The sequence below is a fragment of the Gopherus flavomarginatus genome, chromosome 5, assembly GCF_025201925.1.
Source record: "Gopherus flavomarginatus isolate rGopFla2 chromosome 5, rGopFla2.mat.asm, whole genome shotgun sequence".
Lineage (NCBI taxonomy): Eukaryota > Metazoa > Chordata > Testudines > Testudinidae > Gopherus > Gopherus flavomarginatus.
In genome coordinates, this window is record NC_066621.1 from 89,999,703 (window position 1) to 90,022,342 (window position 22,640).

Consider the following 22,640-nt stretch of genomic DNA (forward strand, 5'->3'; position numbering starts at 1 on the left):
AGGGCTGCCTAAACACAAGCAATACTCACTAACCAAACCACACATGAGAATTTTAACTAATAGAGTTCAAGAACCCCTGCTATCAAACCACAAGCCTCTACCACTTGAACTAAAGGAGAACCCTAATCATCTGTTACTAATGGTATAACTTCACTTTCTGTTATTCTTCTGCCTCTAGATTCCAGTGGCACGCAAACACATTAGTCAGTACAGCACGAGAAGAGACCATTTAAAACCACATACAGCATGAGAAAAGACAATTTTAAACCATATATATAGAATTTAGGTTTATTGTTCGCCACTCGCAATGACACTGCTGCTTTTTGGAAAGTTAGACTGGATCCAGTTCTCATTCTCATGTTTTTCACCTTCACTTATACTGATCAGGATGCAATTTATATGATGATCCAAAGGCAGGAAAGAATTGTGCACCTTTTTAAGTGCCATTTGGCTTCTGGTGCAGAATTTACCAGCTTGTGACAGAGCTAACAGGAGCCAACAAGAAGTTGATTGACATGAGTTGGCACTAGCATACCCAACAGATGGCCTGGAAAGAAAAAGGTGTTTCTTTTAGCATACAACTAATGTGAAAAGCTCATGATTCCAAGGATCTATGTGTCACAATCATTTGGCTGTAACAATCAAATGGAGAGATCCCCAGACTGGTCCTGGTGTCAGAGTTCCACTGTAGACTAAGAACTGTTCTAGAAGACTGGTTTCTACTGAGCAATGGTTGGCAGCCCAAGTCTGTCTGCTCTCCCCAACTTACTGGGTTCACCTTACCTCGTTTCACAGCACGAGGGCTGCCTGGAATGCTAGTCTTTCTGATCTCAGATCCACCACTGGAAGTCCTGAAGCTGGCATGGGAGCTGCAGTCATCATCGGAGCCTGAGGACTCATCTAAGAAAGGAACGTTGCTGATCTGGGTGGCTTTCTGGAAAACAAGCCTTCAAGATCAGAATGCGAGGAAGGAAAATCTCCAATACAGACACATGCTACAGTTCACAAAGAGACAGAATAAACAGAACAGGGCCAGTCTCATTTCTTCAAAGCTACCCAGGCCCTCTCACCCCACTCACCATCATGCTGAGATTTTCAAGTCTCATTCCTCTTTCTCCAGGGACTCACCAGGCCATGTTCCCCTCCAGGTCCCATATTCCTGAGTCTCCCCAGATTCTGTCTTCCTAGGGCTCCACAAACCCAATCTTTCCCCTTGGGCTCCCAAAATCCATCTTCTATTTCAGTGGCTCTCAAACTTTTTAATTGGTGACCCCTTTCACATAGCAAGCCTCTGAGTGCAACCCCCCTTATAAATTAAAAAAGCTTTTTTATATATTGAATACCATTATAAATGTTGGAGGCAAAGCGGGATTTGAGGTGGAGGTTGACAGCTTGAGACCCCCCCATGTAATAACCTCGTGACCCTCTGAGGGTCCCGACCCCAGTTTGAAAACCCCTGTTCTATTTCATTCTCATTCACCCTCCATCCTTCAAGACCTCACTAGTCTCCACCATACCCATCTTCCTGAAGCTTCCAACGAACTGCCTGGTCTCAAACATATACCAGGGTTCCATCCCTACTGAATGGGGATCTGCAGCTTCAGTGGACTGAACCTTTGTAAATTTCACTTTATGCAAATTTGATGATGTAGTCAGGGACTTAGCAAGTTGCCAATATTGCCCTCAGTTTGGCAAAGATAAAATAGTTTTAAATATATGTATTACTACCACGTGTGTGTGTATGTGGCATCTGCTACTCCACTGCAGCCTGCCAGTCTGCAGGGCTCCCTGGCATTCTCAAGCTCTTGTCTGCTCAGTGTTGTCCTTTGCTACTCTCAAGATGGTGGCAATCCTCCCCATTTTTTTCTTAACACAAAAGCTGAAGTAATCTCTTACCCCCTTCAGCGTGGTGTAGACTGGAACAGTGACATTTCTGTAGATAAGGCAAGTGAATGGCCCAGAAGCTGAATATGATGGAAAATTCGAAACTAGAAAATTTAGAGAGAGAACAAAGACTGGTGAAAAAACAGCAGGTTTTAATGGAGGGAAGTAGATGTGAAGCACAATGTAGCAATAGGAAACCTCAACAAGATGAACTAGTGAGAAGGAGGTACATCTGGAAGACTTGATCTTGCAAAGGTTGTGAGGGTTACTAATTTTGGAAAGTTCTCGAAGGTGACTGCACTTCCTCTTCCAATGTGCCTGCAGGACACCTCACCCACCCTTGCATTCCTCCCAGAGTGATGGCAGCCAGGCACAGTGAACCACATAGTGAGAGGCAGAACCAGGAGATTTTAGCATTCTGGTGGAGAAGTGCATGACTAACCATGACTTAACTGACCTAGGGTGAGACTGTTTGGCCATCTTACTAATAGAGCACACAAGAAAGGTATTCCATTGCTCCCCACTTTGTGGGCCCAGGGCTAGGCTTAGATCTATTCAATCCCTGTAGCTACATAGGGTCAACTTACCGAGGTTCACACACATACCACAGAGATGCCAGACAGAGCACTATGCCAAAAGAAGTCAGTGCCAGAGGACCATGTCAAATATTTAATTCCCTAACTGCCTTCCCCATCTTCAGTTTGAAAGGTTCCATGCCTAGCTTCCTGTGCCATTTTGGTAGGTCACCAAAGGTTGTGGGATCTTAGAAATAGGTGGATGGTGATGGTGGGGTCACCACAGCTTGAGAGCAGATCACAGGCAGGCAACAGCAGGGTATGCAGAGAAGTGTCTTGTCACAAGTGTGGAAGGAGGTAAATGGCTCTCCCCCACCCTAAAGTTACTTAACATAGAGGCAAAAAACCCCCAAGGACTGGTCCTTCAGGGTATTTCTGTGCTGCAACTGAGGGCAAGCCTCCCAGCCCAGGTCCACAGACTCATGCCAGCATGGTTCATGCTAGCATGCTAAAAATAGCAGTGTCAACATTGTTTGACATTGCACCTCTCACTCACTCCCCCAGGCTCCAGAGCCCGAACAACATCTACATAGTTATTTTTAGTGCACTAAATCAAACCCTGCTTAGCACAAATATGTGGACCTGGACTGGGAGTCTCGCTCTAAGCTGCAGTGTAGGCATACCCATCTAGGCCCAGGTAACTTCCTCAACATGGCTGACAGCCAGGGTGAGATCTGATTTGAAAACAGGAAAGAAAAGGAGAAAAGATGAGCAGCCAGAGGCTAATGTCTTACAACCTCAGCCTACGCTCTCTCTCTGGAAGGATCTTATCTCAAACTTACTCCGGCTGGGAGTGTCAGTCCTGAGGGCCACCTCCGACAGTCTCATGCCAGACTTGGCTACTGCATAGATCCGACTCTCCTGGAATAATAGCATTGCATAGGGTGATGGTCAGAAAAAGCACCAGAATATAAAGATCAAATTGTAAGTCAACTGAACTATTTCACTTGTTCAGATTGAATGGCCACACATTCCTTTCTGTCCTGACTGGCAGCCGTATCCATGAAGGAAAGAATCTCTGAGGAGAAACTGATCCATCCCACTGCATGGTGGTTGGAAGGGAGCCGTAGTGGGGATATCCAGTCCCACCCCCTGAATCACAGCTGAATTGCTGGTAGTGCTACAGAGATCACATCCTCAAGCTGGGACATCTACATTCAATCATCAGTTTAAATAATAATTTAGAAATGCTGGTTTAATTGCTAAGAACACGGCATTAAAATATACTAAAAAAAGGTCTAAAGTGAACATCCGTGAAAGATTCCCCTTCTTTGCCAAGGGAATGGAGGCAATAGGTGGAATTATTTGAACAAGCCTTGGCCTGAGTTACAATAGCATATGGCATTTCCTCTCTAAAGATTTCAAAGAGCTTCACAAATGGCACAAATTCCACAGGAAAAAAATCTGTCACTAATGCAACATAAGACTGAGAAATCAAGCAGTCAAAAGTGGGCAAATACAGAGTTAAGATTGGAAGATAATCCTTAATTCTGCATCCTCATGCTTATTCCTTAAAAACACTATCGCTATATAATTAAACATTGTCAAATAATATATAATATTATGCATAAAAATACATGAAAATAGCATTAAGGTTGGAAAATCAAGCACTCAAAATTTAGGATATGCCAATATTCAGGTTAACCATATGCATATGTATTATAATACAGTTGTTAATTACATGAGCACATGCTATTTTTTCCATAGGATCCCTGCTTCATTCAGTGCACAGCACAAACAGTACTCACTGAATGAGTAACTATTCAATAGTTTGGTTTCTCCTCATTGTTCACTGGGTGGCCCGATGTCTTATTTAATACACACAGTTCAAATCTGGCTCTGAAGACAATTATTAAAATCCTTATGGAAATTCTATGGCACTCATCACTACAGTATCTGAGATTTTCACAAACTTTAGTTAATTTATCTTCACAACAACGTTGTGAGATGAGTGGGTGGTTGTATCCCCATTTTACAGGTGGGAAACTGAGGCATAGAGCAATCAAGGTCAAAAGTGTCCACTAATTTTGAGTGCCCCACTTGAGACACTTAGGACCTGATTTTTCAGCGAGTTTAGCATTACACAGCACTTTACATGTTCAAAGCACAGCTCTCATCAACTTCAGTTGCAGCTGTTCATGCTGAGCATTTTTGCAAATCAGACCCCAGGGCACCCAGAAAATGAGGAATGCACAGTTAGTGACCACCTGTGAAAAGTTAGGTTTAAGCCAGTGGTGCCCAAACTTTTCCTGTCATGCCCACCAGGGCTGCCCAGAGAGGGGGGCAAGTGGGGCAATTTGCCCCAGGCCCCAGGCCCTGTAGGGGCCCTCATGAGAATATAGTATTCTATAGTATTGCAACTTTCTTTTATGGAAGGGGCCCCTGAAATTGCTTTGCCCCAGGCCCCCTGAATCCTCTGGGTGGCCCTGATGCCCACCCTTACTAATAATGCAATCTGTCCGCATGCCCCCTCTGTTCTTGCACAGTTGGCTAAGCAGAGAAGCTTGGGCTGAAGGCAGAGCTGGGGCTAGAGACAGTGCTGGCCAGGAGGTGAACAGAGAATGAGGGCAGAGCTGGGCTGGGGGCAGAGCGGAGCTGCGGATGAGGCTGGAGCAGAGGGATGCAGTTAGGGTGACCAGATGTCCCAATTTTATAGGGACAGTCCCAATTTTGTGGGCTTTTTCCCATACAGGCACCTATTACCCCCGTCTCCTGTCCCAATTTTTCACACTTGCTATCTGGTCATCCTAAGTGGAGCAGAACTGCAGCTGGGACTGGACTGGGGACAGAGCAGGGCTGGGGGGGCACTTCCTCCCTGTCCCCCAGGGGGCTGGCCTGGCCCCCCAAGTTCCACCCTCTGAATGTTCCTCCATGCCTCCCTACCCCAGGGGACCACACTCCAGTTTGGGGACCACTTTTTTAAGTGACTCAACTAGCATCACACAGGAACTCTGGCAGAGGCAGAGATAAAACCCAGTTCTCCAGGGCAGCATTCAACAACTTTAACCATGAGACCGTCCTTTCTCTTCCTGCAATCCCCTGCCTCATTCGCCACACACCTCCCAAATTCAGAAACAAGTCAGGCAGGAATCCTACAGACAACAGCCTCCTTTATAATACAACCCTGATTCATCTGCACAGAAGGCTCATCCTATGCACTGAATAAAGGAGTCCTGTGAAAAAAATTGTATGTGATCATGTAATTAAAGGCTATGTCTGTACGACGAGCTGGGGGCGTGATTACCAGTGCGCATACACATCCTCATGGTAGCTCAATGAGAGCTAGTGCTAGTTGTGCACACAAGCTGGGAATTACATCCCTCACTCATAATATAGACGTAGCTGACTATATCATAAAGCACATGCACAAGGGGGCCAAATTAAGGTTGCACAGGCAACCTTAATTCTGACAATTCCTAACTTTTGAGAGCTTAACTTTCCAACCTTAAAAATGTTCTTTTAATGTAGTTTGTGTGTGTCATTTCCTGGATTTTTGAAAAAGAAACTAAACAAACACCCAGATGGTTCCTCAGCAAGGTTGGAACATTTAGATATCACACAGACCTCTGCCACTTAAACTAATGGAGTAACTGGTAGCAATAGTTGTAGGCTGTTATATTCTATGTGGGCTGCACACTAGAGGGGGATGAGACATACACTTTGTCAGTGGCGCACTTTACTTTTGGTGATAGCAGAATAATGTTGAGACTTTGGAATATGGAGCTCCTTTTCAGATTCTGGAGGGAAGCATTCTCTAGTGGTGACAGATCCTTCTGACCCTGTCTCCTACAACAGTCTGTCCCAGTGCTATTTCTCCCCTTCCCACCTATCCAGCTTGTAATTTCACATGGGGACAGAATTAAGGATGAACCTTCAACTGTAGATTTGCATTTCTTGATTTTGGGTTTGATCTCTCAAGATTAATATTTCTTTGGTGCGATTTTTTTCCAAAGAATCTTTTGCTTTTGTTTTTTTAAAGAAAAGAAAAGAATAAAAGTTTCCAATGTGAACAGTATGTTCCATTATCTAGAACTATTTGGCTTGATAAAGATGGCTGCCTTCATAAGTTAACTAAGGTTGCCAGAAGCCAAACAGCCCAGATAAAGGTCACTATAAGCCTTCACCTAGGCAACACAAGCCCAACTTTTATTGACAGAAGCACCCAAGTACTGATGAAAGGTGAGCAGAACAGTATATGTAGTGCCACCTGCATTTCTTACCCAGGATGGGAACCTGTGCAGTGGTGGAGTAGGAGGTTTGCCTCCTGGGTCTAGTGGTCCAGCTTCAGAATTCCCAGCTTCATTTTTGCCTGAACCAGGATGCTGATTAATCTTCACACCCATCCCAGCCTCTTCCCCCACTGGGCATCCATCTGTCTCCATCTTCTCTGGCAGCTCATCATCATCAATGTCTGTCTCCTCCACTTGTGCAGGACACAGTGTTGAGGTTGTTATGGGCTGGAAGGTGCCAATCTCTATGCTCATTACATGATGGAAGCAATCAGCACCTGGCTGGGGTTGGCTGTAATGTCTCTTTGCTAGCTGGATACTGTCTCTTGGGGTGCTGGGTATCCGGATTTTTGGGAGAGTCAGACTATTGCCTAGTCCACATTCCCTCCCTGGAAAGCTTGGTTGTGTTGAAGTAACGGGTGATGGCAAATCCAGTGTTGGCTCTGCAGTTGGGAGACAGCCATTAGGGGTACTCATCATCTCCCCTGAGGAAGAGGAGTCCAGCCTGTGGGAGCGGAACTTGGCACTCAGCTCATCTGAGGAGTTTCCCAGCTCTGATGCTATCTGATCTGAGGTGCTAAGAGAGTTCTGGTTTCTCCCCAAGGAAGACTGGAAAGCCAGGGCTTCAAGGACACTTGCGGACTCAATGGCAAGGTCCAGTAGTGTGGGATCAGGGCACCCTGAGCTAGTGTCAGAGATTACAGTAGGGAACGTATCTTTCTCTAAAGAGGGCTTCCAGTTTGATGGGTCAGGGATGACCCTGAGCATGTTCTGTGAGGGCAAGGATTTATTGTCTTCTTCTGCAATGGAGGCTTCATCAACAAGGATCATACCTGGTGTAGGGGGAACACCTTTAGCAGCTCTTCCCGGACACTCCTGTTTGACACCCGTCCCAAGGAACACGGACTTCTGGTCTGGTTTCTCAAGCAAGGTTGACAATAGCATTTTGGGCACCAAAGGGTTATAGCTCCAAATAGATTCAATAGGAGGGATGGTTGTTAGATCTAAAAAGAAAGGAGGAGGATGGTTAGGGCATTTAAATGTTTTTATGTTTTAATGTCCAAAGTGTTGCTTGTTAGGACGACTTCATGTCAGATGTATTTCAGCCACTGGGTATGTTTACACTGCATGTGGGAGGAAATCTCCCAGAGCAGATCCACAGACTTACATTAGCAGGGCTAGCATTAGCATACTAAAACCAGTGTTTAATTTGTGTCAGGGCTTAGCCCCACACCTATAGGCTTGCCAAGTCAGTTATTAAATTTAAGAAATTGCTTGAGACCCAGGACCTAATTGCTTGAGCCCCAGCACCTCTTTTCATTACAAATTAAGCAGACTAAAAATAACTGTGTAGATGTTGTGGCTTGGGCTCTCAAGTAGCGGGGTGGAGAAAGTAGGCTTGAGTGCCTGAGCTGCAGCCCAAATCAACGTCAAAGCAATGTCTACACAGGTATTTTTAGCGCAGCAGCATGAACCCTGCAAACATAAGTCTGTGGACCCAGACTGGGAGGCTCACTCCCAGATGCAGTGTAGACATATTCCTTGGAACAGACCAATGGTCCAGCTATAATAGTGTCCTTTCTCTGACAGCAGCCAACACTCTGTGGATCAGAGGGAAGAGAAATGTCTCCAGTAACTTATATACCCATGCAACATTATGTCACAGGTAAGCTAATGGACCAGAACCTCAGCTGGTGTAAAGCCGTATAGCCCCTGTGATTTCAGTGGACCTACACTACTTTAAACTAGAAGAGCATCTGGCTTGATTTCCTTCTATCCCCATCTGGTGATCAGTGGATGCCCTGAAGCATGAAGATTTGAGAGCCTTTGTAACTATTACCACCAGCTAAAGATACTACCTTCATTCATATGAATGTCTAAATTCCTTTAAAAACTTTCTAAGCTGTTTTCCCCAATAATATCCATGGTATCAAGTCTCTTAAATGTATAATATGGTTTGTTCATAAGAATTTCCTTTTTTAGGTTTATGTTTGCATTCTGTGTGTTGTTGTATTACAGGATGGGATAAACAGGAATGCCTGGTTGGCCTTCCGAATTTCCTTTATTTAATGTTTATATAATACATGGGTTCTCAAACTGGAGGTCATGAGGTTATTACATGGGGGGTCGCAAGTGGTCAACCTCCACCCCAAACCCCGCTTTGCCTCCAGCATTTATAATGGTGTGAAATATACAAAAAGTGTTTTTAATTTATTAGAGGGGTCGCACTAAGAGGCTTGCTGTGTGAAAAGGGGTCACCAGTACAAAAGTTTGAGAACTACTGATATAATACCTCTGCTCTGTCATTTCTTTCTCTTCTCTTCCATACTGCATAGTCTTAAGGACTATCTGAACACTATAGATACCTTCTAATGCCGTCAGTGAGGGTGTGGAGAAGGATGGCATACCCCTGCTCAACTAGCAGTAGGTTTGGCCTACAAACCCCCCTAAGTCAGGGATATCCATGGGGAGGCCATGGGCCTCCTCAGTGCCTCGTGCCTTTATGGGAACATCATGGCGCACACAATCATGCAACTACCCAATAGTCACTGACCCTGATCCTACCCTCTGGAGATGCAGTGAGTTTTAGACTATGAAGGGGCATTGTGAGTAGGTTAATGATGAAAAAATAATAATACTTTGCATTTACATAGAGCTTGTCAGCCAAATTAATACCCCAAAATGCTTTACAAAACTGGTGGAATAAGCAAATATGCGCCCCCAGGTCACACAGCACGTCTGTCGTGAGAACTGAACACAGAGCACTTGCCTCTCAGCACTGCGCTTAGGTCATTAGCTCATAGCTACTCTAATGGCAGGACTGGTATTAACTTTTCACTGAATAATGTGGAGCTGGTGAGGGAATAGCACCTCAGAGGGCAGCCATGTCTCCATCTTGATCCCTCCCCTAAGTGTAGGGCCTGATCTGAACAATGCCTTTATGTGAGTTTGAACAAGGAAATGTGGAAACTGCTCATTGAACCTCTCTAGGCCAGCTCCGCTAGGGTTTCAGCCTTTCTGCCGAGGAGGGCGAAATAAATGATCTGGCCCCCATCTTTTTAATCTTTTCTCAGACAGAAACCCACACCCTACCCCTAAATGTCTAATAATTTCAGATGCTCTTCTCTGGACCTTCTGCAAAATCCTGACAGCCTAGAAAATTTTGTGTAGGGTCTGCAATAGAATGGGAAATTACATGGATCATTTCAGGTCTTCTCATAACTTTGCCGTTTATATTGTGTCTTCTGTCCCAAAGAACCAGATTCCAAGATGCTTTAGATAGAAATTATATACATATGAATATCCAGGAATAACAACATATAATTGATAATGGTGCCTGAGTATCATAGACTTCACAAGCCTTGCTCAGCTGCCAGCAGGGTTTACAAGGTCACTGCAAATTGAAACAGTACACAGACGGAGGACAGGACAAACGGTAAGGGAAATTATTGCTGATTGTGGAGAGAATAAGGGTAGGATCCACAAAGGGACTTAAGCATTGCAACACTGAGTGTCATGGCACCTAACTTTTAGGCTCCTAGAAAATCATAGGAATACACTACAATCCACAAAGCCTGAATTAAGTGCCTCGGGTCCTTATACAATGAATGGGGACAGATAGACACCTTAGAATGTGATCCACAAAGCCAGCATGCTAGACATGGTGCCGTCTAAACTAGGTGATGAGAGATGCCGATGACAAGGGTGTGTGCAAAGCCCCACCCCCGTCAAGGCATTCCGCACCTATGTTTGGGCCGCAGGGAGGCAACTATCTCTGTTTAGAGATCCCTAAGGTGTTTCTTACAGGAATGAGTTAGGTGCCTGCCTCATGCCACATAAAAGAGCTGGACAAAGAGCAGGCGGTTCTGTTGTCTGCCTTATGACTTTTAGCCCAAGGGTTAGAACACTGACCTGAGATGTGGGAAACCCAGGTTCAAGTCCCCCTCTCTCTGCTAGAAAGGATTTGAACAGAAGTCTCTAACCACTGAACTATCGGATATTCTCATGTGGGGTTCCTCCAGTCTCTCCTCTTGAAGCTAGGGTGACCAGACGTCTCGATTTTATCCGGACTGTCCTGATATTTGCTTGTTTGTCCCGATCGATGTTCGGACGGGACATGGGACAAACAAACAATTTTGCCCTCTGCTTCGGCGCACAGGCAGAGCCAGAGGGGCTCTCGCCCGCCCCCCCCCCCGATTCCGCCCCCTCCTTCTCCCCAAATCCCCACCCCCAGCCCCGCCCCCTCACTGCCCCATTGGATCCCAAGCTGGGCCTGGGGAGGAGACGACCCTGTGCAGTAGTCTGGGCACACGGGCCATGGCCAGCTGGGGCCGGGAGTGCTGCAGTGCAGCGCGGAGGCTGCTCCAGCCCTGCAGCCCGCAGGGCAGCACGGTGGGCCTGGGGGCAGCACGGAGCGGGCAGGGCCCAGGTGGGCAGTGTGGCCCAGGGACATGGGCTGCCGGAAACACGTGGCAGAGAGAGGCTGTGGGGGTGAGACTTGTCCCAGGCGGGGCAGCCAGCGGCAAGGAGCCGGTCGGGGTCCCCCATACCGATAAACTTCCCCGTCGTTGCCAGGGAGCCCCACGCCTCTCCCGCTCAGCTGCGCTCCAGTGGCTCTTTCCTGGCAGAGTGGCAGCCGCCTGGCTGGGAAGGAGCCGCGGGAGCGCAGCTGAGCGGGAGAGGCACGGGGTTCCCTGCCGGTGGTGGGAAGCGCCCCATGTGCCCCGGGCAGGGAGGGCAGCGCGCGTGGCCGGGGCACTGTGTGCGATCCCGCAGCGCGAACGGGGCCTGCTAATGCCCCCAGCCCCTATGAAACTGCTTTTCTTTTTTTCCTCTCCGCCGCCGTTTTTTCTTTTTTGTGCCCCTCCCCAATGCATCCCGATATTTCATTCCTGTGATCTGGTCACCCTACTTGAAAGCTGTTCCACTGTGGATAACTAATGAAGACGTGATTGGCGCACTAACCACTGGGATATACCACCATTCTCTCTCTCTCTCAATCACTGTTTAAGTGTTTATCCACAATGGAACAGTCCTGGAACTTACGTGATTAAATCTAAGGCTTAGGCCCCTAGGTACCTTTGTGGATCTGAGCCTAAAACCCACATTCTTGAGAAATGTCACAGGGTGACTAGCCCTTTGAGAGGGAGCGGAGTCCTGTGCAGCTGTGACTGATCACCTGCTGCCCAACTGGGCTTAGGAGAAGGCACCTGGGTCTGCAGCAGAAGGCAATAAGAGAGGAAGCTGCATAACAGTTTGAGACAGTAGGGGAATAAGACTGCAGCCTGCCTAGCCCAAAAGGAGGGAAGACCTAGAATGAAGATGGAAGGCTTGGATCCTCTCTTGTGGGAACACCCAGGACTAAGTTTGAGACACTGGGGGGTGTGGGAGTGGCCTGGGGAGAGGATTACTAGGACTCAGTGTTTTTGAATTGTATATACATAAATTAGACCCATTAGGGGAATGTTTTAAGGACTCTGGACTGGCAGACTTATTTAAGGAGCCCTGAAGATGGAAGGCAGGGTGCTGTTCTAGGCAGGTATGTCCTCTTACTAGATATAAAGGAACAAGGACCACCAGTGTGTGACCCTAGAGGCACAAGGAACTGATTGTGATACCCATCCAGTCCTAATATGATCCCTGTATAAATTCTCCCCAACCTGAGATCAGTGTAACTCTGCAAAAATGCTATTCATATGAAATATTACGCTATGTTTCCAGGTTCCCAGGAATGTTGGGAGATGCCAGTAGATGAAGCTGTTAATATCACCATGGCTGGCTGCAAAAGATTTATCTGTCTACTGAGGCCTCTCAGTTTAGCCTGGCACAGTGAGTTTGTGCAATTAGGTGGGGGTAGGGGTTGGGTGAGCAGTGCTGAGCTGTCCGCTGTTCAATGGGTTGGGATCCAGGGAACACTTAATACTAGATTATTAATGCAGCTTACCAGCCATTCTGTCTATGTAAACAGCCAGAGCCAGAGGGGATGAGAGAAACCCGCTTGCAAAGCACCTGACCAGAAGTGTGCTGGGATTTGGCGAGAACTTTGCATGGTTTCACTGGTGCTGGAGGGGTGGGGGCAGGGGCATAAAACATCTCAGAATAAGAGCTTAGCAGGAGAGAAATGCTCCCTATCTGCCTAGTGCGAATCTAGGTCATCTGTTCCCATTTCTAGACTACTTTTTTTTAATGGACTCCATTTAGGTTAGGAAAGTTGGGGAAAAGGAAATTTCCTCCTTTTTAAGTGAATTATATTCTGATGAAAGGTGCTGGATTCACAGTCCTAGAGAAGAAAGTCTTCTCTTTAGCCACAGAAAAGGTCTGGGGTACTGGAAAAATGTGTATAGTGGGGGTGCTGAGAGCCACTGAACCAAACTGTAAACACTGTATATGATGGAAATCACTTCAGGCCAAGGGGTGCAGTAGCACCCCTAGTTCCAGCACCTATGGAACAGGTTCAGCAAAGGCACAGGCAATGTAAGCTTCTTTCACCCTCATCTGCCAAAATGCCTCAACCTTGTGCCAGAGGGAACACTCCCCTCCCTCCCCCCAGAGCAATGGGGAGAGTTCGGTCTCCTTGGCTCAGTCAGTCCTTACTTCCTCTCAGGTAAGATGTCAACAAGAAGTCCAATAGTGACACTTGTGATGGTGACTCTTTGGCAATGTGGATGCCTCTACCCGGGGAGGAAGTATAGTGAAATTCATCAAGGACTTGATCTTGCGCTACTGAAGTCAATGAAGGTTTTGCCAATGACAGCCTTGACTCCCTGAGCAAAAGGACCAGCCAAGCCCATTAACTTGGAAGCAGTCGCAGCCTCCTAAACCAGAGGTCCAAGATTCAGACCCCACTGGAATCCAATAAGGAGCATTGTTACGATAAAAGCAACTTGCCGTCTATAGCTTGTTCCATCCAGATGGTTTTACAAACATTGATATAATTAAGTCTCACAGGTAAGCATTGTTGTTCACATTTCAAAAATGGGCAATTAAGGAACTGAGGTTATGCCACTTGCCCAAGTCATACTTACTAATCTATGGCAGCACCCATGATTCCTGACTACCAGTCCTCAGCTGTTTACTAGGTTACAATTCCAAAGTGAACATATTTACCTTGTAATGCATCCTGAAGGGCTTCAATTTGCTCTGTTAGCCTCTGATTACGGTTCTTCAGGTGGTAATTTTCTAGCTCAAGCTATGAAACAATAATAAAAACTGAAAAAAATTATTTAAGCACTCTCCCCAACATCAAGAAGTGTTTAGGTGTCTGACTGCAATTAAGTCTCAAGATAAGAACAAGAAAAAGAACAGATAAATTTAATTTTAAGCGCTGAAGCCCTTCTCAGCAGCAGCTTCTGCCAGTTGGAATAGCCCTTCTGCACCTAACCACTCTTCTCAAATATCCTTGGAAAGCACCTCGTCTCCCCTGCATAGGCCTTATCATTTCTCTCTCTGCTATTATTTATAATTTACCTGTAAGATATTTTGGGAAACAACTGGTAGGAAAGAGACAGCTAAACTACTATTACTTGGGAGTGTCAGCTTTCCTTCCTCTTGCACACACTGTAATGGGATCCCCTCCTATGCCAGGAGGGACGGGGTGGGAAAGACATGAAGTTAACCCCAACAAATATATATTCAAGGGAGGGGAAAGAAACACATCACAGCGAATAATCTGGGCAGTACTAAAGAGACTGGGGACTCTCACCCAAACACAGGGTTCCACATAAAGAATCCCTGCCCCACCTATAGGTGTAAAGCACCATGCTAACAACTTCCTTCCTGAAACAAGTTGAGAAATCCAAAGTTTCGAGGCGCATGTGTGGCCTCAATCCCAGGGGTAAAGACTTACTGAGTCTTTTAAAAAGTGCTTTGAGATGGAACAGCAGGAACCTGATCCAGTGCTCAGTGAAGTCAGTGGAAAGACTCCCACTGACTTCAGTGGGCACTGGAATGAGATAAAGGCCCAGAAGCTCAGAGGGGTTTGGAAGAGAAGGGAAGGGCAGACATGAGGGAACGCCATGTTGGAGGAAAACAGTGTCAGACAGAGTTAGTAACTTTAAGGAAGAGCAGGAAATAAAATGGCTATAAGCCAAGTGCTGCCTCGGGAGGAATGACAGGAACTGCACCTCGGGATTCACAGGAGAGGGTGATGGTGGGGAAGTCTTTGCTTCCTCTGAATGAGAGAACAATTTACTTCAAATTCTAGTTCTTGGAGGTAGAAATCTGATCATGGCAACTCAGCACCAGTTTACTGCTTTGCTAAATCAGTAAATTGTCCTAAGTCAAGAGGACAGAGGATCTGCCCATGCATCATGAGCTGTGTGCTGTGGCAAACATTAACTCCTTTGCGGCAGTGAACCTCTTTACTCCTGGGGAAATTCTGTACCAAAAAATTAAAAATTCTGTGCACAATATTTTCAAATTCTGCAAAAATCTGCATATTTTATTTGTCAAAATAACACAATATAATCACACCACGTTTCAATTATTTTTGGTCATTTATTTCAAAATACCTGTCAGCAAGTATGTCTGTAACAATACAGACAACAAAAAAGATTCAGGACAAATAGATTCCTTACTAGGCATATTAATACAGAACTCTTGACAAATAATTCATATAAACTTCAATACAGAACTGTATTTCCCCCACCCCTCAGAAGCAGTGCAAAGGCTTGGAGGAGTCAGGGGTAACAGAGGAACTGAGGGAGAGGGAAGTAATTGCTGGGAAGGACTCTGGGTGTGAACTTGGACTTGGAGGATTGCGGGGTATGGGTGGGGAAAGTATGGAACAAGTTTTTTTTTTGTGGGGGCGGGGTGGGGGCCGGAGGGATTGTTAGGGAGCTTCCCCCATGCAGACCCTGGCTGACCCCTAGACTCTCCCATTCATTCAGACACATCTGCCCCATCTCCATATGTCCCTGGACCCTCATGTGTCCCTCCGCTCCCACTCAGACCCCATGTGGCCCTGCACCCCCTTTCCCTGCCCCCATGTGTCTCTCTGCCCGATTCAGCTACCCACTGTCCCTATGTGGCCTTGCACCCCTTCCCCCATCCCCATGTGGCCCTGCACCTTCCTCCCCCTGTGGTCCTGCGCCTCTACTCTCATTCAGCCCCTGCCCCAGTCTGTCCTCCCCAACTAGCCCTTATGAGCCCCTGTCTGACCTCCCAGCAGCCCCATGCTGTTTTTCTCCCCATAGCCCCCTTCTCCGGACCTAGCCCCACAGGCACTGTGAAGAAGGCAGGCTCTTTCTCTCCCCTAGCTGGCCAGGAGCTGCTGCTCTGTTCTATTATCACAGCGCCATCTGGTGGACAAAAGGCAGAACTGCAGCAACTTTCCAGCTGAAGTTATTTTCTGCTGAGGCAGCTCTGTTCAAACACCAAAGTGCTGTCTTGTGGGCAAAAGGCAGAAATGCAGCAACTTTCCGGCAGCAGAAGCTTTTTTCTGTGCAAAAAATTAAAAATATGCATGGCCTATGAACTATGCGCTGGCGCAGTGGCGTTGAATTCCCCCAGGAATAAGCCAGTGTAGGAGAATACAAGAATTTAAGACAACATGAGAAGTTTCACTCAGTGCAAGAAGAGACTTAACATCCAGCGTTTCTGTATGTAGATATCACCCACACTCCAGTTTGATGGCTGGCTAGTTAACTGGGTGGCACAATGGCTATGCCTTGAAGAGACCAAATTTTGTCAGTGACTTTAGAGAGCCCATCCTCCCTGTTGGCATAAGGCAGTGGTGCAGAATTCCCCCGGGAGTAATAATATCTTGCTTTTATTGTCCATACAAAGAGCTGAATCTTCAACCCCAGCAACATATAGAATCACCACTCCCAACTGCACACCACAGAAGTTGACAACAGGCTGGAGACTCACCTCTCTTAGCTTAAACGTTACCCACTCCTTGATCTTGGCAGCTTTGTCTTGAACAATTTTAGCTTCCTCAGCCCTCAACTGCTTCTGTGACAAAGAGAGGATTAAATGCATTATGGGAACACAGCCATGATGTTCTTAGTGGGTTACTGTAGCAGTAGTGGCTTATATACAGGAACTTCCATTCAGTGAAATGGTCCCAGGACTGAAGTGTAGTCAGATATATTAATAAGTGACAAAGAGTCCTCTGGTACCTTATAGACTAACAGACATATTGGAGCTTAAGTGAAAGCCACAGGACTCTTTGTCACTTTTTACAGATCCAGACTAACATGGCTACCCCTCTGATACTGAGATATTAATGCTCACCTGGCCTCTGATATCAGGCCCCTTTAAGGTGTCTGGTGATTTCAAAATCCACTTGAGTAATTTTTGAAAATTTAGGCTAACAATACCAGGGTATCTGTTTTGGGGCCTTTTGTAGCGGGGTGCTTACCCTGTTTCTGCCCTGAAGGGCTTAAAACAGCCCCAGGGAAAGGTTGTGGCTGGGAGCTACTGGTTGTGGCTGGGCTGATTGGGAAGTGGCTGCAGCTGGCCTACACCCCAATCAGGCCACAGCTGGCCTGTATAAAGAGGCTGGGAGCCAGGAGCTCAGATGTCTCTCTCTGCCTGTAGAGGGAGAAAGGCCTGGCTGCAGGGAGCTAGAGACAGGGTGGGGAGCTCCAGCCTGGAAAGCCCCAGGCTGCAGCCTAGCATAAGGCCAACCAGCACTGGTGGTTGCAGAGAGCAGCCCAGGGGTAGGCAAAGGCAGCCAGTCCAAACTCCTTTGCCTATAATAAGTAGCTGATACTGCAGTCTGCCCTAGTGAATGGGGGCTAGTTGGTGACTGGCAGTAGCCATATTCTGAGGTGAAGTGGGGATAGTGGGTTGGGGGTTCCCTAGGGAAGGGAGACCCAGATCATTGATGGGGGATTGACAGGGGGCAGCACCTCAGTTAAAAGGGCACCGGGGTCCAGGGACGGACACAGAGCCAGAGGACAGGCGGATCAGTGGCCTGCAGAGGGTGCTCCTGGCTGGAAGTGAGCTAATTCCCCAGGACAACCAGCAGGAGGTGCTGCAGGGGTGAGTCCGCACCTCTATAGGGCCCCACTGTATCTTGGGCAATTACATTCTGCCTCCCAGAGTTTCATTTGTACATAGTCTTCTACTCTTCTTATCCTACATTATTATGTAATGTTGTTGCTCTGTGCTGTTAAGTAACTGTAGTTTTCCACCCATTCGGTGGCTACATGTCAATGGAGAATTAAACAATTCCTGTGTGTACCTTGTAAAATGTTTTTTCAGTCCTAAAGAACGAAGAGAATTATATAAATGTCAATAATTCTATCTGGAGCTTAGAGGGCAGGTGTTAAAGTTGGAGATTTAGGAAGGATGGTTACTTTGAAAGCCTGCAATCCCATCAAGGTCCGTGTGACACACAGCTGTTGCTCTCACTGAGAAACCAAGGTCAAAGTAATATATGTGTGGACCATAGGCCCAAAACCTAAGCCAGGACACCACAGGGAGCACTGGGCTGTCTATAGGTGGGATATTGTCACAGGGTGACTGAGCCCCTTTTTAGGGAGGTGTCACACCTCTTGTGACTGAACTGGTGTATCCTAACTACCACTGATTAGGAGATGGGGTAGCATCTGGGGTCAGGAGATATAAGGAGGCCTGGCATCTAGGAAGGAAGAGAGACAGGCCAAAAGCAGACCCATGGAGACTCTGGAGCCAGAAGAGGGCCAAAGGAGCGTACTGTGCCCACTGTCCTGTATAAAGGCAGGAAATGAAGTGAGAACTGAGGCTGAAGGAAGACATAGGCCTGCAGAGTGATAGAGGGAATGTTTCCTGCCAAACTCTGTGAGCACTGGACAGAGGGAAGGCCCTGGAGACTGATACTGTGGCCGCTGTCCTGTACGAGGGGTAGGGAACTGGGAAAGAACTCAGGAAGGATGTGAGAGTTCTGTTAAACCCAGGGCAGCCTGACTTATTTGTGTTTTTTGCTTTGGTTGAGCCTCTAAACTTTATCAGGAGATGATGGGGATAAGCCCAGCAACCTTCTATTTGAAGGATGATTGGGGACTGAAGAAGAGTCAAAAGTGACAAAAGGCAGCAGAGCCAGAGGCTCTGGTTTATGCCTTTGAGATGTGGGTCATCACAAACTATCCTGTGACAAAAGTGTTCTCAGCCCAAGACAGCACTGAAGTGTTTGGAGGGACCCTAGGAGGGAAGGGGGAACTGAGACTGAGTGCCTACCGGGCACCTTCCTGCCACAAGGGGAAACTCAAGGAGGATTTTACAGGTATGTTCTGTGTGTGTACAGTGACTAGCATAGGTCCGTGACCAGGTCTCCTAGATGCTACAATAATAAGTTTGAGAAATCAAACAGGGAGTATTGTTCCCAAGTGACTGCCAGGGTAATGACACCATGCCATCAGCTTTGTGGTCACATCATTTTTCTCTTTTTCCCTTCTTAAGGGAATTTGCTGCTGAAAGATGCTAGATTGATACTGCTGGAAAGTGAAGGCCTCTGTTTAGCCTCAGATCAGGTATAGCATGGGTGATGGCAGTGCAAGGGTCCCCACTCCAAAAATAGCTTAGATACCTTACAAGGAGAAACCAAGCCTAGGAGCTAGAGGGAGAAGTTCAGTCTCCTTGGCTCCTTCAGCCATTCGCCTCTCTACTGAAGCTGACAACAAAGGTGACAATTGCGATAATGGTTTTGTACCAAATCTGCTGGTGACTTTTGAACATGGAGTCTAGTTCATTTGAAAGTAGGGATAGTAAAAATGATCACTCACTTCATTTTACACTCTCACAAAGTAAGAGAATAAAGGGTTCACTCAATCATTGGCCCATACAGATACAACAAAAATAAAACTGGTACTTCATAGTTTTAATTGGTCTGTGCAACTCAGTGCCACAGCAGCACATCTAGTTCAGATACTGTTTTTGGGTTTAAATAGTCCTGGATAATTCTATGACCAAATAATTACTCTTACTTTAATATGCTTAACTACAAATGTTATCAAATCTCATGCTTCATGTCAGGGAGGTAGGATTTCCCCCCTCCCACCTTGAGTACAGCATTGTAACATTTGCAATGTGTATTATTCTACTTATTTGCCTTCCTCTAAAGCATCAGGTGCCAGCCTCTGCTGGAGATGAGATTTCAGACTTGACTGACCCACTGGTTTGAAAAGACCTGGCAAATCCTATGTAATGCATTTTACGTAGGCCTTTGAACATCCATGAAATGGTAATGTACCGAGCTAGGTTCAGATCAGAGACATAATGGTAAGAGACTCAATATCGTATTACCATACCCCAGAACCACTAAAATCTCTACACTTAGGAATTGAGTCACATAGACAACCAGGATGTCAAAGGCTGTTTTCAATTTGAGATGTTCCCTCTCCTAGTCTATTCTGAATTTAAACCAGTGATCCCAATAAAACGTTTTCACATCCCACTATGAATCCCCATCAGCCCAAACTTAAATGGATTTTACTTTAGTTTTGTCTATTTGGATTGCTGTATATCTCCTTGGAAGGACAGGAATCTTGCTTTAATCAGAAAACCATCGTATTAAAGACTCGGGTCACCCTGCCAGCCAGAATGAGATTGTTTCTCTTCACAGCTTTGATGAAAGCACATGGATGATGGAGAGAAGTCAGGCCATGCACCATACGTTACCTATGGTCCCACGGGCCCATGCATACTACAGATCTCCCAGTGGAAGGTGGCTTTACCTGTTTCTCCAGCTGCGTTTCCAGTCTGCCGATCAGATCATCCTTTCCTTGCACTGTGCCCAGCAGCTCCTGGTATTTTCTGTATAGGGTACTCTCTGATTCGCTGGTTTTCATACTGGCCAATTTCACCTTCTCTTCCATGACTCTGACCTGAAAGATACCCTCACACTTTCATTGTAATGACCATGGGTGGTGGTGGTGGAGTTAATGAAAATTGAATGTGATGGCATGAGTTATTTTAGTGGTAACCACTCTGAGTGGGGACTCATCTTTATGATGGAGGGAAAGAAAGAAAAATCTGACCTTTGAAAAAACACTCTTACAGGCCTAAGGTACTTTGCAATTAATTTTATTTTCAAATGCAGTGTGTTCAGTTCTGACATTGCCACTGGTGGAGCAAAGGGGACAGGGTGAAAAGCAATGAGAAATAACAGAAGATACAAGTTTGTATCTGAGCACCTCACAATCTATGGTAATAGGGAGGCCATATAAATACCCTACATCATATAGAAAAGCAGGGCTCTCTACACTGACTACAACTAATACCATATTGAATTATTTATTCCCATTAATACCAGATTCAATACGAAGATCCTAGTCGTCCTCTTCAAAGCCTTTGGGTTGTAACTACACTGGGGATACTTACCAAAAAACTCCCACTGCTATGATCCCTAGTTTAGACAAAGCTTTGACAGCTTCTGGTGTTTTTGCAATTGTGCAGGTTAAACCTGCTAACTAACACAGTGGTAAAAATGCTGAAACCCATCAGATCCTGGCCTCCCTTTGGGCTCCCCTCTATTCTATTCTGTTCTATGTAGGTTTTTATACCAAGCTTATCACTGTAGTATTTGATGGCCTTCTAGTAGTGCATTAAGCCACCTAACACTTCTTGTGTGTGTGCTCTCTCATCCTCTCCAGAGGGGAAAGCATGTGCAGTGAACAGTCTTGTTTTGAAGGAAGGGGGAATGTTTTTAATATAACTGTCTGAAGCTATGTGTTTATATTAGAGAAGGCAAGGGCAAAAAAATGCACTTTGCACTTGGAGTGGAAAGTGGTGAGGTTTGTGATGGTCCCTAGTTCCTAGGGGAGTTCATGAGACATTCGTAGGTTGGCCACCAGAGAAAGTTCTGTCTCCTGCAAGATGAGCTTTACTCTTGTTAAGAGTTCCATTGTGCCAGTGGAGCAGAGTTATTGACCACAGTCTCCATCCTGGAGCTTTAGATGATTCTTCTGGGTATCTTGGGCCCAGGCCATGGAGTGCTTTGAAGATAAGGACAGACCTTGAACTTAATTTGATAGTCTACTGGAAGCCACTTTAGCGAATGGAGGACAGGTTTGATACGTTCATCGTAGCCTTTGTTGCTGAGAAGACAACACTGCATTCTGCAGTAGCTGGAGTTTCCAAAGTGTGAAGACTTCATGCCCAGGCATTGCTATAAACCATCTAAGAGGTGATGAATGTGTGAATAACTGAGGCCTGATCTTTGTCTGCCAGGAAGGGAGGGACTTTCTAGCCAAGCGTAGATGGTAAAAATGTTACTTGCACATGCTGCTATGTGAGAGAAATCAGAGTACGCCTAGGCTATGGACTGAACTGACCAATTGTAGGCACATGTCTTCAATGACCAGCGACTGCAGCAGGGCTGCAAGTCCTTCAGAATACTTTCCTCTGCCCACCAGCATCTCCTCTGCCTTGCTTGGGTTTAGCTTCAGACAACTGTTATTCATTCAAAAGCTGATCTCATACAAGCATTGGGCCACCTTGGTGGTAGTCGTGTGGTTGTATATGGTAAATGATAAGTATTATCTGAATATTGCTGGCAGTTGAGTCTGTGTCATCTGACCAGTTCACCTATTGGGTGCATACAGATGTGGAAAAAGATCAGAGAGTAAATTGATCCTTGTGGAACTCCACCAGGATCATTGCTTGTTGGAGTGACATTGCAGAAAGGGCTCAGACCAGGGGTGGGCAAACTATGGCCCGGGGGCCACATCCAGCCCTTCAGATGTTTTAATCCAGCCCCTAAGCTCCCGCTGGAGAGTAGGGATGGGGACTTGCCCTGCTCTGCGTGTGCCGTGGCTCCCAGAAGCAGTGGCATGTCCCCCCTCCTGTTCCTACGTGAAGGGGCAGCCAGGAGGCTCTGCATGCTTCCCCAGCCCCATGCGCCACCCCCGCAGCTCCCATTGGCCAAGAACTGCAGTCAATGGGAGCTGCAGGGACGGCACCTGCGAACAGGGCAGCGCGCAGAACCGCCCAGCCACACCTCTGCGTAGGATCTGGAGAGGGGACG

At 46.4% G+C, this 22,640-nt stretch overlaps 1 protein-coding gene across 3 annotated transcripts in view; it reads right to left on the minus strand.

Moving 5' to 3' along the window:
- PLEKHH1 (pleckstrin homology, MyTH4 and FERM domain containing H1) overlaps positions 1-22,640 on the minus strand; it is an 88,758-nt gene that overhangs the window by 41,031 nt on the left and 25,087 nt on the right. For all 3 annotated transcript variants that reach the window (XM_050953462.1, XM_050953460.1, XM_050953461.1), the window contains exons 4-10: positions 20,350-20,499; positions 16,559-16,642; positions 13,796-13,877; positions 6,680-7,692; positions 3,242-3,320; positions 1,897-1,988; positions 784-934 (exon numbers count right to left, since the gene is read on the minus strand). In XM_050953462.1, coding sequence (XP_050809419.1) covers positions 784-934; positions 1,897-1,988; positions 3,242-3,320; positions 6,680-7,692; positions 13,796-13,877; positions 16,559-16,642; positions 20,350-20,499 — 1,651 coding nt within the window. The remainder of the gene's footprint in view (positions 1-783; positions 935-1,896; positions 1,989-3,241; positions 3,321-6,679; positions 7,693-13,795; positions 13,878-16,558; positions 16,643-20,349; positions 20,500-22,640) is intronic.